This window comes from Narcine bancroftii, chromosome 4 (assembly GCF_036971445.1).
Source record: "Narcine bancroftii isolate sNarBan1 chromosome 4, sNarBan1.hap1, whole genome shotgun sequence".
NCBI lineage: Eukaryota > Metazoa > Chordata > Chondrichthyes > Torpediniformes > Narcinidae > Narcine > Narcine bancroftii.
In genome coordinates, this window is record NC_091472.1 from 77,814,082 (window position 1) to 77,832,576 (window position 18,495).

Genomic DNA, 18,495 nt, shown 5'->3' on the forward strand with positions numbered 1-18,495 from the left:
CCCCCAATAACTCCCTCTACCCTGGAACTGTCTTCCCTACTATCAATGACACTATCAATTCTGGTATTAGCAGTCAACAAATGGGGCCTAAATACAAACTCAAGTCATTAACATACATCAAGAAAAAATAAGGTAACTCATTCTTAACTCTGCACAATATTTCCAGTCACACAAACACACAATGATTATTATGGCTGTTTGCATTTACTCAGCAAATTTTGAATTCAATGTGTTACAAGATCAAACCAGCAACCACAAAGAAGGCATATCACACAGGGGTAAAGATAAACAATTACTTTATTAACAAAAGTTCACCTTCAAACTTTAATTCAAAATCCCCCCCTTTTATAACAATGCCCACTGGTTACTATGCAAATTTCTATAACGGTGTAAAACTAATAAATTCCCCAGTCTAAGTTATATTTCCAACCAGCCCACAGAAAAACTTAGACACAAAACACATAAGACTCACAAAATTTCAGTCTCAATGGAAGCAAAGATCATAAACAAAATTCAGTTTGTTTGGTAAACTGAAGCCAAAAGATCTTTGTGAGAGAGAGAGAGAGAGAGAGAGAGAGAGAGGGGGGGGGGGGGGGGGCGAGGAGAGAGAGAGAGAGAGAGAGAGAAAGAGAAAGCGAAAGAGAAAGAGAGAGAGAGAGAGAGAGAGAGAGAGAGAGAGAGAGAGAGCACAAAATTCGAAGTTGTTTTCTTGTGTTGTTTGCAATGAGAGGAACAATGGCTTGGTCCGGATCCTTCTGGCTGCCTTCGGAATGTTCATCCCTTTTTGAAATCCCAACATTCTAAACTATCTTCCAGACAATGACTCATGTTTTGGGCTTTCTTCCACCCCCAGTGGTGGTTTATCGTCCAAGTCCAGAAATTTTTAGATCATTTTCTGCACATGCTCAGTCCTTCTCCCACTCTCTCATAAGTCCACCTTCACCTTGGCTCTCTAAGGCAAACTGTCACATTTCAACACAAAACCACACAACACATAGGCCAATACACACAGAACTCTGTAACAAATGTCACTTCCCCTTTAGATAATATTAGCCGATCTTTCTCCATGGTCAGATGGAATAAATACCTTGCTAAAATCCACATAAATTACATAAAATACACTACTATCAATGATCTTGCTCCTAGTTCACCTATCATAGTAACAGGTCTATGGCAGATGCCATCTCACTGGCTGTACACAAAGCCCTGGAACACCTGGACAGCAAAATTGCATTCATCTGGATGTTCTTTATTGACTACAGTTCGGCATTTAACACCATCAACCCTTCAAAACTGATGCGGAAACTCCAAGAACTTGGACTCAACATCACACTGTGTAATTGGATCATGAATTTCCATAACTCCAGACCACAATCAGGGAGAATTGGTAAAAATATCTCTTTCACAATCTCCATCAGTACTGGAGCACCACAGGACTGTGTTCTTAGCCTACGACTGTGGGGCTCAGTACAACAATAACATCATCTACAAATTTGCCAATGATACCATGGTAGTGGGTTTTATAAAGGAAGGCAAAAAGTCAGCATATAGGAGGGAGATTGAAAACTTGGCCGAATGGTGCACCAACAGCAACCTTGCACTCAATGTCACCAAAGCCAAGGAGCTGACTGTTGACTTTAGGAAGGGAAAATCAGAAGTATACAATCCAGTGATCACTGGGGGATCAGAGGTGGAGAGGGTGAGCAAATTTAAAATCTTGGGAGTCATCATTGGAAAGGATCTTTCTAAATTTAAACTAAATTTAGACATACAGCACAGTAACAGGCCAATTTACACCCAATTAACCTACACCCCCCAGTATGTTTCGAACAGTGGGAGGAAACTGGAGTCCCCAGGGAAAACGTACAAACTCCTTACAGAAGCGCGATTCATACGCCGGTCCTGATCGTTGGTGCTGTAAAGCACTAATGGCTACACCAACAAACTTTCCTAGATGCAACACACTAATGGCATAGTGAAGAAAGCACATCAATGCCTCTACTTCCTCCCTGGAAAATTTCTACACGTGTGATGGAATGTGTGCTGACTGGCTACATCACAGAGACACCAGCACCCGTGCAAGTAAAGCACTCCAAAAGGTAGTAGACACAGCCCAGGACATCACAGGTAAAATCCTCCTATCAAAAATATCTACAGGTACACAATCCTTTATCTGGACATCCAAAATCCGGCAAGTAGGGAGGGAGACCGGCAGTGCGAATCGGGCAGGCGGGAGACTGGCAGCGCGAGTCGGGCAGGCGGGAGACCGGCAGTGCGAGTCGGGCGGGCAGGAGACCGGCAGCACGAGTCTGACAGGCAGATGGGGAGATGGCAGTGTGACTGGAAGGTGGTGGGGGTGGATACGGCAGCACAATTCAGGTGGATTTAAATCTGGCTTTCCGAAATCCAGAAAAATCCGAAATTCGGGACACACCGTCCCCAAAGGGTTCCGGATGAAGGATTGTGTACCTGTACGGGGAACACTACCTTCGGAGAACAGCAGCAATCATTAAGAATTCACACCACCCAGTACATGCACTGATCTTGCTGCTCCCATCAAGAAAGAGGTATAGGTGTCACAAGACATGCCCCACCAGGTTCAGGAACAGCTGTTACCCCTCCACCATCAGACTCCTCACCAACAATCATTTAAGGACCTTTACTTTATTGATTTTTTTTCATTTTCTCTGTATTGCAGTTTATTTACATTCGTTTTGTTTATAGTTCATTATTTGTTCACATATGTACAGTTTTTTTTGCATTACCAATAAGTGGTAATTCTGTCTCGCCCACAGGGAAAAGAATCTCAGGGATGTATGTGATGTACTCTAACAATAATATGAAATCGGAATCTGATCTCCTCAAAAACAAAATGCAATCAAGTTTGGTAAATACTCCCTACCCTTAACAAATCCATAATGACAGCTCTGAATTACCTGTGCCTCTCCACATTATTTGTTGCCATCATTTTTCCATTTGAATATTAAACTAATTCACATTGTTTATTAGTCCATCCCTTTATCCTTGTATAAACAATACCAGCTGAGCACTTTTCAGTCCTACAGCTACTTGACTCTTGCCAAAGATCGAGTCCGAGCCTGTGCTCATCTTAAAAGCCTGAAACAGTTTATCAGATTTAAAGTTGTTTCATCCATTTTATTCCCATCAATGCTTATTAAAATTAATTTGTTAAGTTTTCATTTGTAGATGACTACAAATATCATGCGACAATTGGAATTTTGAAAACTTTTAAAAATAATTTCCTTTAACATTTACTCTTACATAGTGAGAATATCATTTAAACATTGCCAGAATCATTGCCAATTTAATTTTCCAGAAAATGCACAAACTTACTTCAGTACAACTTCTGTGTCTATTTCTTCCATTTGTGCAATAGTTTCAATCACAATCTGCAAGAGACACAAAAAAGAAGTCTGAACTAGGAACCCAGTGATAGTAAGTTTATAAACATTAGATTTAGTACATGCCCAATCTTTCCCCTGCAACTTCAAAATAGATTGCCAAGCACCTGGTAGTTTCAGTAATAAGGAAAGCATATAAGAACACAAGAAATAAAAGTAAGCTATGCAGCCCTTCAACCCTGTTCCAATATCCAATAAGATTGTGGCTGACCCTCCAAATCTATTCACTTTTTCCAATCTCCCTATCCTTCAATTTTCATATTGATCAAAATCCAGTAGGTTTTTTACAAATGAGCATCATGTTGCTCTGGCAGTAGAAAATCACCTCTATTTATTATTTTACAAGAACAGAAATTTCTCTTGATCTCAGTTCTAAAAAGATCTATTGGAGCTGATCCAAGTGCCTTTCAAAATAACAGAAAATGTTGGAAGTAGAGTCACAGAATTGTAGAATTAATCAGCACAGAAATGGGCACTTTGGCCCAACATACCAACTAACTAAGTTGTCTGCTTAAGGTAGTTCCATGAACCTGCATTTGGCCCATATCCCTCTAAACCAGTGGATTTCAAACTCTTCCCCCTAAACACACATTCCACTTTAAGCAATCCCTATGCCATAAGTGCTCTGTGATTAGTAAAGAGAGTGTGAGTGGGAAGGGAAGGTTGAGAACCACAGCTCTGGACCCAATTGTTACTGAAATATTTTGCTTGAGAAAAATGGTCATTGGCCCATTTCCTTTGGAGTTATGAAACTGTGCACCTAAAGAGTCAATTGAGTATGATTAAAACAGTGGTTTTTCTTTCCACTCACATACTACCTTAAGAATCCCTTACTAATCACAGAGCATCTATGGCATAGGATTGCTTAAGGTGGAATGCAAGTTTGAGGGGCAGTTTGAAAACCATTACTCTAAGCCTTTTCTGTCCATTTATTTCTATAAATGCCTCTTGTACCTGCCTCTGCCATTTCCCAAAAGAAAACCAAACATCTTCCTTGTGAAAAAGTTAGCCCTTCGGTCCATGTTAAATCTTTCTCCTCTCAACTGAAATGGATCTCCCCTACCCTGGGAAAAAAAGACTTTGAGTATTTATTTTATCTATGCCATTCATGATTTTTTATATTTCGAAGGTCACCCCTCAGCCTCCTTCTCTCAAATGAAAGAAACTCCCAACCTATCCAGTCTCTCTCATTCAAGCTCTCCATTCCCTGTAATTTCCTCGTGAATCTTTCCCACCACTTTTCCAGCTTAATGACATCTTACCAGCAACCAAAACTGCAAACAATACTGCAAAGTGAAATTTCTTCAGATTAGACAATAGTGAAAAAGTGACAGTGAATTCAAGAAGAAAAAAATTGCAAAACCCACAGATACTATAAATCTACAATAAAAACAGAAAATGCTGGAAATACTCAGCAGGTCACCCTCCATCGAAGGGAAAAGTTAGAGTTAATGTTAATGAACAAAAGAGAACTTTAGAGAAAAGATTGACTAAGATTTTTTTAAAATAAGAGTGAGCCAAGACTTAATTTGGATGTACAAAATTCTAAGACCTTACAAAGGGGTCAAAAACCAAAGGTGGGGGGGTGGGGTATATATTTGAAAAAACTAGAGTAAAGATAAGAAGATTTTTTTTTCACCCAGCTGGTACAGAATTAGGATTTTAAAAATGAATTCCAGCATTTTATTCCCAAGTGTGGTCTTCACTTCCTCTATTCCCTCCTTTCCCACTTTCAATACAAAATGTTATTTCTTCAGAATTAGCAATTTAATATTGTGTAGTATCACCAGAGATGCTGTTGTCTATATTGTTTGCCTCTTAGCTGATTTCAGTTTGACACCATTGGTATTAGATCCATGATTTGAAAACCTGTTGAATTCAATTCAATAGTAACTTCAGCGTGCAGACTCAAAGAGCCAACAAAGTATTATTTGGGCAGCTGTTTTATTTCTTGAATTAAAGTGCTCAGAAAATTTAATATTTATTATTTTCTCCACTTACTGTCAAACAAGATGCCAGCAATAACAGCTTTACAAAAGACTTTTTTTTTTACAAAGCATAACACACATAATAAGCAGATATACCAGTTAAACACGAAGTTCAAAGCCAAATCTTAAATATATACTAATACTAAATTAATAGTATAGAAATATCACAGAAGGCAATTAGAAGTTAAAAATCTACCTGTTTAATAATATTTTTTGCAGCAATGACCATCTCTTCATGATAGATATCCAGAAAATCTAGCTTTCTTTGTCTTAGAAGCCCAAAAACCAAAGATATCAACCGTTCCTTAAAAAAAGGACAAAAAATTTGAATAATTTTATCTTATCGACATTATGGTGTTCTGGATTTTTTTAAAAGGTAGGGAATATCTTTCTATACAGTTATTAAAAACAAAACTTGAATAAAAATTGATGAACTCTGGAAGTAGAACTTCACTGTAAAATATACAGCAATGAAATATAGAAAGACACATCCATTTGAAATCACTGCATTCTGGTCATTGATCCTATATTTATAAATTACTAAATACCATGCTAATGTAAAGCATTTCCTGGAATGAACTATACTGGTCTGAAAAACTAAGTATTTGTATGCTTCCTATTGCCAAAGAAGTTGGGCTAAATGAGAGGTTTATCAACATGAATTACCCAAACTCAATTCTAAGAGCAAATAAGAACAAGATTCTTTTGAGCTTCCAGACTCCAAGACTCATTGCATAGTGTAGGGCAGTACAACTTGAAGGTCGAAGCAGATGAGAAAAATAAAATTCAAGGGGGCAACTTAATAGTGAATTTTCCAGAAAATGATTAAGATATTTCTGACAAATATATTGCACCCTTCCTTCTACAATATAACAATCTTAGCATTTTTACATACCATTTTAAGCAAGGCAAGTAAATTACAAAAATCTATATGCATTGTGGTTGAAGTAAAAGCACAAAATGCTGGAGAAACTCAGCTGGTCAAACAGTGTCCTTTATGTAGCAAAGATAAAGATACAGAACCAACTTTACAGGCTTGAGCCCTTCATTAAAGTATGCAAAAATGCCAACAGGCATTTGAACAAAAGAGTGGGGGGGGGGGAGGGAAGGGGGGGTGGCAAAGGCTGGGGAGAAAGGTGGAGAAAGGAGGGAAGGAACAGCAGCAATGAGGGGGAGTAGCGATGATTAGATGGGTGAAAGAATGGAAAGGAAGGAAGGGGGGGAAGAAAAAGCGAGCAGGTTTAATGGAAAGTAGTAAAGTTAATGTTAATGCCATCTGGCACCTATCTTTTGCTCTTCTAACAAAATTAGCGGTGAATGAACCGATAAAACTCATGCTTAATATTCCACCTTTTGTACTCTTTGTTGAAATGTGTAGAAATTAGAAACATGTCTATTCGTGAATATGTTTTATATCAAAGAGTAAAAGGAATAATCCCTTTAATTTGGATAAAAGTTTTCTCCAAATATCCACTAGGTCCATATCTTTCATTAAATCTCTTAACATTTTTGCTACTTTATTTTTCATCACTTTATCTCTTGACCTATCTAATTTAGGGTCTAAAGCAAGATTAAAATCTCTCCCTAGTATAACTTTCCCATTAGCATTAGATAAATGCATAAACACATCTTGCATAAATTTACCATCATCTACATTTGGTGCATATACATTCATTAGGGTCCATTGTTCCGAATAGATATGACAATTTACCATAACATATCTTCCAGCTACATCTATACTAGTATCCAGTATTTTAGTGGGTAGTTTTTTTATTTATCAATATTGCTGGACCTCTAGCCTTAGAGTTAAATGATGATGCTACTACAGTCCCTACCAAGTCTCTTTTTAATTTTTCATGTTCCTTTTCTGTCAAATGTGTTTCTTGTAAAAAAAGCTATGTGCACTTTAATTTTTTTTACATACTAACATTTTTTTCTGCTTTATTTGATTTTGTATCCCATTAATATTAATACTAATAAAATTCAATTTATCAGCTATCTAGTCTTCCACATAATCTACTAACTGTTCATCCTTCCATCTCCATTCCTCTCTCATTCAAAACACTAACAATATAATTCATAATATAATTATTATATTTCTTCTTCTTTGGCTTGGCTTCGTGGACGAAGATTTATGGAGGGGGTAAATGTCCACGTCAGCTGCAGGCTCGTTTGTGGCTGACAAGTCCGATGCGGGACAGGCAGACACGGTTGCAGCGGTTGCAGGGGAAAATTGGTTGGTTGGGGTTGGGTGTTGGGTTTTTCCTCCTTTGCCTTTTGTCAGTGAGGTGGGCTCTGCGGTCTTCTTCAAAGGAGGTTGCTGCCCGCCAAACTGTGAGGCGCCAAGATGCACGGTTTGAGGCGATATCAGCCCACTGGCGGTGGTCAATGTGGCAGGCACCAAGAGATTTCTTTAGGCAGTCCTTATACCTTTTCTTTGGTGCACCTCTGTCACGGTGGCCAGTGGAGAGCTCGCCATATAACACGATCTTGGGAAGGCGATGGTCCTCCATTCTGGAGACGTGACCCACCCAGCGCAGCTGGATCTTCAGCAGCGTGGACTCGATGCTGTCGACCTCTGCCATCTCGAGTACTTCGACGTTAGGGATGAAAGCGCTCCAATGGATGTTGAGGATGGAGCGGAGACAACGCTGGTGGAAGTGTTCTAGGAGCCGTAGGTGATGCCGGTAGGTGTATTGGTAAAAGAAATATAGAAAAAGATAAACCCCCCCATTACAGGCGTACATTATTAGTAATACGTCTTTACTTCCCTGATCTATAGGAGTTGTGATCAAAACCACACCCGCTCGCATGACACCGCAGAGGCCAGGCTCATGCTCCCAACTAACTCCCCCAAAATATTATACTGTCTTTTATTGCCTCCAATCTATTCAATCTCTATCAATTACCAATTTCAGTTTTTCATAGATCTACTGTGTAAGAACTTTCCTCCCTAATAGTCTCTCTCTCTCTCTCTCTCTCTCAAAACATATCTTTTCTACTTTATATCCTCAGCTGAAATCTTTCTGCATCTTGTCTAATTTCAAGCATCGCCCAGGCAATTCTCAGGCAATGAATCTGCAAACACTTTTGCTTCATTGGGTTCCGAAAACAAAATTATTTTTTCCTTCAGGAACAAAAATCTTCAATACTTCTGGATACCTTAAAACAAAAGTATAACCTTTTTTCCGTAACACATTTTTAACAGATTTGAATTCTTTTCTTTTTTTCAACAAATCAAAACTTATATCAGGGTAAAAGAAGATCTTATTTCCATTGAAAATTAATGGTGATTGACTCTCTTACGCTTGTTTCGCCGCCAGTCCCAGGATCTTTTCCCTCACTTCGCAACGAAGTAACTTGACCAGTATCAAACGTGGTTTTTGATCTGGCTGCAGTTTTGGTCATAATGCTTTATGGGCTCTTTCAATCTCAATATCTCCTTGAAATTCAGTTACCCCCAAAGACTGTGGGACCTAACATTGCAAAAATCTCTTCATGTCTTGTCCCTCATTGCTTTCTTTAAGTCCAATTTTGTTGCGGCCGCTTCTGCTTGAACTTTTTTCACTTATTCATTAACATTTTGAATTTCAGATTAATTCCCTTTAATTTTTTTCTTCCACCACTTCGAATTTTTTATCCATTTGCAATATTTTTTCCACTTTTTTTGTATAACCCTTATTTTCAATTAACCTTCATTACATTTTTTAACTTCCATTGTCAACTGCACCAGAGATTGCTGAAAAGTATCCATATATTTCTTCATTTCTGTTATAAATATATGTCTTTTCTTTTCTCTTGTTTTTTTTTAGTCAAAACTCTTTGATCTACATATGTTTCCTCTTCTTCCTGTTCTTCATCTTGTTCGCTGGAGCTGGAGGCTTCTTGAGCCTTCTTTATATAAAAAAAAAATCGCCTCCATTTTATTTCTGTGCTTTGCACATGCATGAGGAGTCGTGCATGCACAGAGTCACTTCTTCTCCCGTGGCAGGCGGCAATTATCAGGGGAGACCTTGCACAGTGGCATCCAAGGACTCCCCAGCTCCAGACTTATCCCCACAGGCTCCTACCTTCCAGGCAGCTCCAGGATCCTTCAAGGTAGGCCTCTCTTCTTTATCTGCTTCCTTTTCTTGTACAAGTTTTTGAAAGTAAGTAATTGCTTTATCCTTCTTAGTTGTTCTGAAGACCTTCCTACAGCTTTTCTTTCTATTTTCTTTTAATCATTTCAGCCTTTTTAACTCTTTTTTGAAACTTTTATGGAGAGAGAAGGGATTCCAAGTCCAGCCCCATGACATCACATGGCACGCCCCAGCCATAACTTTTCTTCACAATATTGGAGACATTTCACAAGTACTCCATCAACTTTGAAGAACTTTTGCATAAGAGGAGACCATTAATAATACAATGGAAATGCACATCTCTCATTGATTTATATAAACTGTAATCAAACACTTCTTTGAAGGAGGGTGCAAGTTACATAAGCATTAATACATACAAGAAACAACTTGGTTAGATAAATTTTGAAAGATGTTAAATATTAGGAAATCTTTGAATAGCCAAACTAGAATGCATCAACTGGCCTGAAATTGTTCTCTGACCATATAAACATAAACTCAGCACCAGCGATCACACAACTCACTATGTGTGTAGTTTTATATCTGTAGATTAAAAAAACAGTGACATCATATTGTAATGGATAAATATTTTGCGTATTTGTAAGATTTAGAGTAAGGTTACATACATACACACATTTTAAAACAGATCTTATTTGAAAGATAAGATATTTGAAAAATATGAAGAATTCATATTTAATAACATTGCAGGATATCTGGAGAATGTGATACATATTTCACAAGTAGGCGCTAATTGAACTGACATCATAAAATGAAAGACTATTGTTTTGGAGGAGACAAACTGGCTATAAGTACCTTTCTGCAATGTGCTCACAGAAAGGTCACCCCGATTTTGTTTATCTAAGACAACATCTTGACTAAGGAGAAGAACTCCTGTGGTTTGCTGAAGAAGGTGGGGGGTTTTTGCAAGTGAGAGAGTCACGTGGGCTTTCTGGAGTCTCAGTTGGAGAGAGACAAGTTAACAAGCTCTCCCAGCTAGTGTGTGTGACACTAAAGGAGCTGAACAGTGCAAGCCAGGAAGAGCTGGTTGGAAACAAAGTTCCAAACCAGTGGATGGCTGGACGTGCTATCTGTTTGATGTTTCTCTTGGAATAAGAGAAACAAAAGGTACTCTGTGATGCCTGAAAGAAAGAGGTTACCATTTGGAAAACCATGATGGGGCAAGTTTAATCAGTGAGACATTGAGGTGACTAATGGTAGTACCTCAGTTGTGGAAATCCTGGAACAACAAATCTCTCTCTGCAAACCCTACAAGACCAGTAAACATTTACCTTTCAAGTACCAAAGCCTGGTCGGTAAACATTTACCTTTCAAGCACCAAAGCCTGGTCGGTAAACATTTACCTTTCAAGCACCAAAGCCTGGTGAACTTTATACATGTTAAATTCTGTGCACTGTATAAGAATTGCCTGCATCCAGAGAACTTGGAAGAAGAAGTGAGATTGAACTGTGAACCTAAGAACTTCTCTTAAATTTACACACACATTACGTACACGTGCACTTACAATTAGAAGGGGGTTAATTCGGGTTAGTTAAGTATAGAGATAAGTTAAAGTTTGATTCTAATTTCATGTTTAAAGTTGATTAAAACAACTTTTGTTTTAAAAACCACTTGTCTTGGTGAATGTCTATTGCTGCTGGGTTTTGGGGTCCTTTGGGCTCGTAAAAATATTTATACTCATACTGAATTTATGCATTTACAGATCAAGTCACCCACATATTATACTGTTTGGAACCATAAAATATGAAAAAATAAGTACTTTTACATACCTCCTCTAAAATCTGTTCATCTTCCAGTGGTCTATTTAAATCACTGTGAGCATATGTAGAAAAATCTGCTATCATCATTTTATCTATAAGTCTTTCTAGTTCACATAGCTGAGAACCAAGGTGTCTGGAAAAGGCAAAAAGCATAATTAACAATTGGTGTGCATATATTTCTTAATTAAACTCATCTCAAGCCCAAAGAAATTTAAACTTTTTAAAACTCATCTACAAAGCACAGCTTATTAAAGTACTAAAATAATGTAACAATATACTCCTTTAATATTCATTCTGTGAAATACACTTCAGAACAAGTCACACATCATTTAACCAAATCATGAATGATCCAACAATTATTACTCTTCGAAGTCAATTAAATTATTTACTGTATATATGTGCATCTCCTAAAATGTCTGTCAGGCTTTCACAAAAATAATGGTGAAACTTAATAATCGAATAAAGTCTGTTGACAAATTCCAAGCTCAAAAATCTACGCATGTTGGATTCTGGTCAGGCCGTGTCATGCATATCCAACTTTAGCAGGCAAGGGTGATTTGGTTAGGATTACATTATGTCCTTGGCTTTTGATCAACATTTGGTGTTTCATCCTCAAACAAATTTACACAATGTCCTGATGGTTATATTTATGGCCATGCATAGAAACAAAAAAGTACTTAGGCTCAGATTTAAGCATTCAATGGTGGCATATGGAATTATATTCTTGTATTCTGTTGGAAAAGATAAGGTATAATACATAATAATTATCCCTTTTTTGTTAAGGTGTGGAGCCCGTATATGAAATATATGGGTTTAAATTTGTTGGGGTTGCACCAATCATGGCGACAATGGATGATTGTTATGTGAGTTGATCTCTTTTCTTTCTTTTTTTTACTTCGGGGTAGTTTAGAGGGGGTGGGGGGGGGTTATAGGGGAGAAAATATTATGTATATTTGTACTTTGCCTTTGATTGTATGCTTTATTTGAGTAATAAATAAAATATACAAAAAAAATTCCCATGGTTAGTTTTCTTCTTACTTCCTACTGGTATTTCAAACCATAGCCAGTAATGAGTTAATTTATCTTAGCTGAAACAGCAGTAAGTATCTGAATATTAGCCAGAATGCACCCCTGGAGTCAAATCTTGATTCACTGAATTTTAACAATAAGCAAGTGGCTGTCTTGCTACATACATATATTTCTTCTTTGGCTTGGCTTCGCGGACGAAGATTTATGGAGGGGGTAAAAAAGTCCACGTCAGCTGCAGGCTCGTTTGTGGCTGACCAGTCCGATGCGGGACAGGCAGACACGATTGCAGCGGTTGCAAGGGAAAATTGGTTGGTTGGGGTTGGGTGTTGGGTTTTTCCTCCTTTGCCTTTTGTCAGTGAGGTGGGCTCTGCGGTCTTCTTCAAAGGAGGCTGCTGCCCGCCAAACTGTGAGGCGCCAAGATGCACGGTTTGAGGCGTTATCAGCCCACTGGCGGTGGTCAATGTGGCAGGCACCAAGAGATATACATACATATATACCTATCTATAAACACACACACACACACACACACACACACACACACACACACACACAAATAATAATTTCTGGCCACAGTTTGCTCTCATACATTAAAATTCCTATATAGTAATAGGTTATCATAAACTATATTTTGCTAACTACATTAGCTTATTATCAAAAAAAATCATTATAGCAAATTCTGTCCTAAGCTTACTCTCCTTTTATTAACTGAAAATTGTTCCACCATGTTAATAAGTATTTTTGTGTCTTTAAATTTCAGGAAGGAGGAAAATAAAGTGGTTTTAAGGAATGTATTTCCTTCATAATGCAATATGATCAAAGATCAATAACAGTTAATGAAAAGTGATCTTTGCAATATTAAATACCTGAAACTATGAATTGCTTGAAGTTCCTGTTGCAGTACTTCCTGTGTTGTTGCAATTAGATCCAGTGCCCCAACAAATTCAGAAGTGGACAGTAACAACTGAACTGTAGGCTGTGTTTGATGAACCGTAGCCATTAATTTTAGTTTATTGTATATTTTTACACAATTATTTCTAGTCACAGCAAGTCTCAATATTTGCAAAGATCCTTCACACATCACTTTGTCAATTTGGGCAATTTTCTCTCGAAGCATTTTTACAGCTTGTGAAGTTTTGGTGAGGTAGTCCTGCAATTCATGTTGAGAGGTCATAGCATGGAAAAAGGCATCAGAACGGAGAGAAATCTGATGGGCTATGTTCACTTCCACTACATCCAAATAATGGCTTAACTGCAAAGCAAAATGCATCAAAATGTTAAAAGTGTGGTCATTTAGTTCACAGCTTATAAAAATGCTTTGAAGCACATTTTGTTATCACCACTTTCAAGTATTTTTCAACCATCTATTTCTATTAAATGCAATTCTATATTTTTTCTATTTTTCCAGCTTAAAACTAATCCTTTTCCTTTCATTTACTGTTATTGCTGCTTAATTATTTTCTTTTACATGGTTATAACTCACAGATCAATGAAAATAGTTTTCATCCATGTATTTTATGAAAAATTCTGCCTTTCTATGAACATTCCCAAATTTATTTTTTTCTATTTCTGCAAAAATATCCAGCTTCTCTCATCTTTCTTTGTGTCTGAAACTCACCTTCTATGCACACCAGAGGTCAATCTCAACCATTTACTATTACATGACCTGGACCAGCCATTGTCTACCCTTTTTTTGGCTATGGCCCCCTTAGAACTCTGCTAAAAGTTATGGGCCCTCCCCTTCCTGATCAGCAATCAAGTTTTGTTTTCTTTTGTATTTATTTCCTACTGTCTAAGTTAAAATATATTTAGGTTATGCAAGGTGTACTTAAATGCATTGTGGCCCTGAAGTTTTTTTTTGGGGGGGGAAGAAGGGCCCCTGTTGAAAATGGCTAACCTAGACATTCTTCCTTCATGGGCACCTGACTGGACACTACACATGAACTATGGCCTAAACAACTGTAAGATTGCATTTTTGCTCCTATTACCCACAGTTAGATGAAATATATTCATCTCCACTTCAATCATTCATTATACAGTAAAAACCCTAGTATCCAGAATTCAAGCAACCAGCAAAAATAAAAGCCCTGAAGTAAATAAATAAATAATCAAAATGAATAAAAATAAAATAGGTTAAAAATACATAAATTTAAAATTGTAAATCTTCTCTAAAGTAACACATAAACCTTTGGTGAAGTTGGGAGCAAATATTTAGCCAGCAGAGAACCTTGGTCATGCTTTGCTTGCAGCAACTGTTTTAATAAAGTTATGTGAAACACCAATGGTGTCGGCCAGGATGAAGAGCTAGTTGATGCCCCTCGCTGTTGGGATGCCTCTCTTAAAGTGTCTCCTTATCCCTGCTTAGCAAGGAGTCAGAAGCTTTACCTGTAAACTTGGGGGAAGGGGGGTTAATTATCTATAATGTTATTATTAGACTTTCGGGTGACTCCGTGGACGGGGAGGAACCTGCAGATGCAGTAAATGTTTTCAAAGAATATGTCCGAAAATAAAGTAAAATGATTTAAGGTTTATATATTCAAGCAAGTGAAGTTTGTTCAGTGTAAGTATAGTATACTATTTTTGTCTTTTAAACTGTTAACTCTTTTTTTTAAATTGTTTATTTTTCACACCATAAACCACATTGACCATGATACATACTTTTTCCTTTTCAAATATATACAGTGCCATTTTCTCCCCCCCCCTCCCTCCTCCCATCCCACCCTCCCTACCTCCCCCCTCCCGTCCATTTAAAGTACAAAATCTAGGATACATTAAACCAGTCAAACAATGTTGTCATTCAATAAAAATAAACAAGAAATTCCACTGAGTCAATTCTTTTCATTTCCTTCTCCTTTCGTTAATTTAGGTAGTGAATGTCCCCGGTAGGTTTTCTCTATTGTGTTTCATGTAAGGCTCCCATATTTGTTCAAATATTTCAATATTATTTCTTAAACTATATGTTATTTTTTCTAATGGAATACATTTATTCATTTCTATATACCATTGTTGTATTTTCAAATTATCTTCCAATTTCCAGGTTGACATAATACATTTTTTTGCTACGGCTAGAGCTATCTTTACAAATCTTTTTTGTGCACCATCCAAATCAATTCCAAATTCTTTGTTTTTTATGTTACTTAGGAGGAAGATCTCTGGATTTTTTGGTATATTGTTTTCTGTAATTTTATTTAATATTTGGTTTAGATCTTCCCAAAATTTTTCTACTTTCTCACATGTCCAGATTGCATGAATTGTTGTTCCCATTTCTTTTTTACATCGAAAACATCTATCAGATACTGTTGGGTCCCATTTATTTAACTTTTGAGGTGTAATGTATAGCCTGTGTATCCAGTTATATTGTATCATACGTAACCTCGTATTTATTGTATTTCTCATCGTTCCAGAACATAACTTCTCCCATGTTTCCTTTTTTATCTTTATATTTAAATCTTGTTCCCATTTTTGTTTAGTTTTACCATTTGTTTCCTCATTCTCCTTTTCTTGCAGTTTAATATACATATTTGTTATAAATCTTCTGATTATCATTGTATCTGTAATCACATATTCAAAGTTACTTCCCTCTGGTAAACTCAGACTGCTTCCTAATTTGTCCTTCAAGTACGATCTCAATTGGTAATATGCCAGCACTGAATCTTGAGTTATATTGTATTTATCTTTCATTTGTTCAAAGGATAATAATCTATTTCCTGAAAAACAATTTTCTATTCTTTTGATTCCTTTTTTCTCCCATTCTCTAAAGGAAAGGTTATCTATTGTAAAAGGGAGTAACTTATTTTGCGTCAATATTAGTTTTGGTAATTGATCATTTGTTTTATTCCTTTCTACATGAATATTTTTCCAAATATTGAGTAGATGATGTAATACTGGAGAACTTCTACGTTGTACCAATTTTTCATCCCATTTATATAATATGTGTTCAGGTATCTTTTCCCCTATTTTATCTAATTCTAATCTAGTCCAAAACTGTTAACTCTTAATGTAGGTGTATTAGTTAGGCATCGTAGGAGTAAGTCTCAAGCAACCAGAAAATACACTTATCTATCATTTCCCATAGATGCCGGATACCAGGGGTTTTTCTGTATTAAAGACAACCTTTTATCCTCCATCTATTCTTCCTCCTACTCAGTCAGGCCAAACCACCCAAACCCACCCCTCATTCCAAAGCCCCTCTACAATTTATCATCTCCTTGCCATTTATCATCTTATTTACATCTGTAAATTGCAAATCCCACTGTTTCAATGCCAATAAATATGCCCAGCTATTTGTTATTCTCAATCTAGGTCAAACTTCAAATGGTACCCTTTCCTCACCAGCACCATCCACTGATTAAAAAAAATAAACAATGACATACTTAGTAACTGCTGATAAGAGGGTACCATTAGGTGACTACAGAGGGCCTGATCAAAGACACTAATTTCATCTGTTAATATGTCCAGTCATACATTTTTATTTTCAGGGAAAAATCTTGAAAATAATTGAAACAGCCCTTTGAAGAGGTCAATAAAGGCTCAGATATTCAAATATCCAAACCTTCAATGACCAAATGCCATAAAATGTCATCTCTGCCCATCCTTGACATTCAGTGCCATTACCATTGTTGAGTTCAATGCCTATTATTTTTGTGAATCTGCAACAAAAAAAAAATCAGATAATGGAAAACTCTCCCACTTATGTAAATAAATGGAGTCCCAAAATTCAAAAACCTTAACACAATCCAGGACAAAGAGGCCAGCATGACTGGCACCCATTCCACAACCTTAATCATATATTCCCGAATCACTAGTGCATAACAGCTGCAGTATATACCATCCATGAAAGGCCAGTATAGCTTGTCTAAGCTACTTCTAATGTCACCACTGAAAACACAAACTCAGTTTAAAAGGAAAAAGGTGATGGTGCATTAGGCTCAGTCCTAAGCCACATACCATCCAGTTTATCATCTGTATTTCGTTGTGAAAAGATCAGAAATCTAGAACTCCATAGCCAGCATCAGGGAAGACCTTTCTGCAGAGGTTCAAGGTGATAGCTCAAAATCACTTTCCCATTACCAATTAGACATATGCAATAAATACTGGCCTTGCTAGCAATGTCCAGGTAAAAAATAAATTAAAAGAAAAATAATAAACAAAGCAACCAAATACTGAGCATTTTATTAGCCTCTGGTAAAACAAGTCATTGCACCTTTACTCTGTCCACATCAGGGACAGGGATCTCCCAGTGGCCATCCACTTCGATTCCACACCCCACTCCAATGCTAACATGTCTGTCCATGGCCTCACATATTGTCCCACCAAGACCACCCATAAATTGGAGGAGCAGCACTTGATTTTATGACAATAGACAATAGGTGCTGGAGTAGGCCAATTGGCCCATCGAGCCACTCTCCAACCGGATGGCATTAACATCAACTTCTCTAGTTTCTGCTCTCCTGCCTCCATTCTCATTCCCTTCCCTTTCCTTTCCTCCAGCTCTCTCCCCTTCCCTCCTCTCCCTGCTTGCTGATGTGCCCTCCCTCCCTTATCCATCTATTACTTTCTGCCTTTGGGACTGTGCTCCTCCCAACAGCCTCCCCCCCACCATTATGTTCAGGTGCCTGTCTACATTTTTTCATACCTTGAAGAGGGGCTCAAACTTGAAACACTGGTTATGTATCTTTACCTTTGCTACATAAAGTACATTATTTGACCTGCTGACTTTCTCCAGCAACTTCAACCACTGTGTCTGCAGATTTTTGTGTTTTATCCAATCCATTTTGGGTTTTCTCTGATTTTAAGCCAACAGACATTACCTTGATGGATCCACAGATTCAAATGAACCTAATACTAAATCATGAATTTTAAACTTGGCAGGAACTGCATTTTAGGAGTTCCAAGAATAGATCTTTGCAGATAAATGGCCCGAGATAAATGCAATTTTTCTATGCGTCTGATCTTTAAGGGATTTGGATTAATTTGCTGAGTGAGATAGCACCATAACTCAAAATAATTAAATCACTCAATGGAAGGTTTGTAGAACCTGCATATATGGGAAGGATTTCCTGTATTCATCAACTCAACCCTCATTACTAGGCTTGGAAAGCACTCTGCAGCCCCCCTATAAAACTTTCCTATATATAAATACAAATGTTCTATCACAGCACTCAGC

General features: G+C 37.4%; 1 protein-coding gene across 3 annotated transcripts in view; it reads right to left on the minus strand.

The window, feature by feature from the left end:
* vps54 (VPS54 subunit of GARP complex) overlaps positions 1 to 18,495 on the minus strand; it is a 136,196-nt gene that overhangs the window by 80,492 nt on the left and 37,209 nt on the right. For all 3 annotated transcript variants that reach the window (XM_069931701.1, XM_069931698.1, XM_069931699.1), the window contains exons 7-10: positions 13,196 to 13,581; positions 11,313 to 11,436; positions 5,607 to 5,714; positions 3,355 to 3,410 (exon numbers count right to left, since the gene is read on the minus strand). In XM_069931701.1, the coding sequence (XP_069787802.1) occupies positions 3,355 to 3,410; positions 5,607 to 5,714; positions 11,313 to 11,436; positions 13,196 to 13,581 (674 nt within the window). The remainder of the gene's footprint in view (positions 1 to 3,354; positions 3,411 to 5,606; positions 5,715 to 11,312; positions 11,437 to 13,195; positions 13,582 to 18,495) is intronic.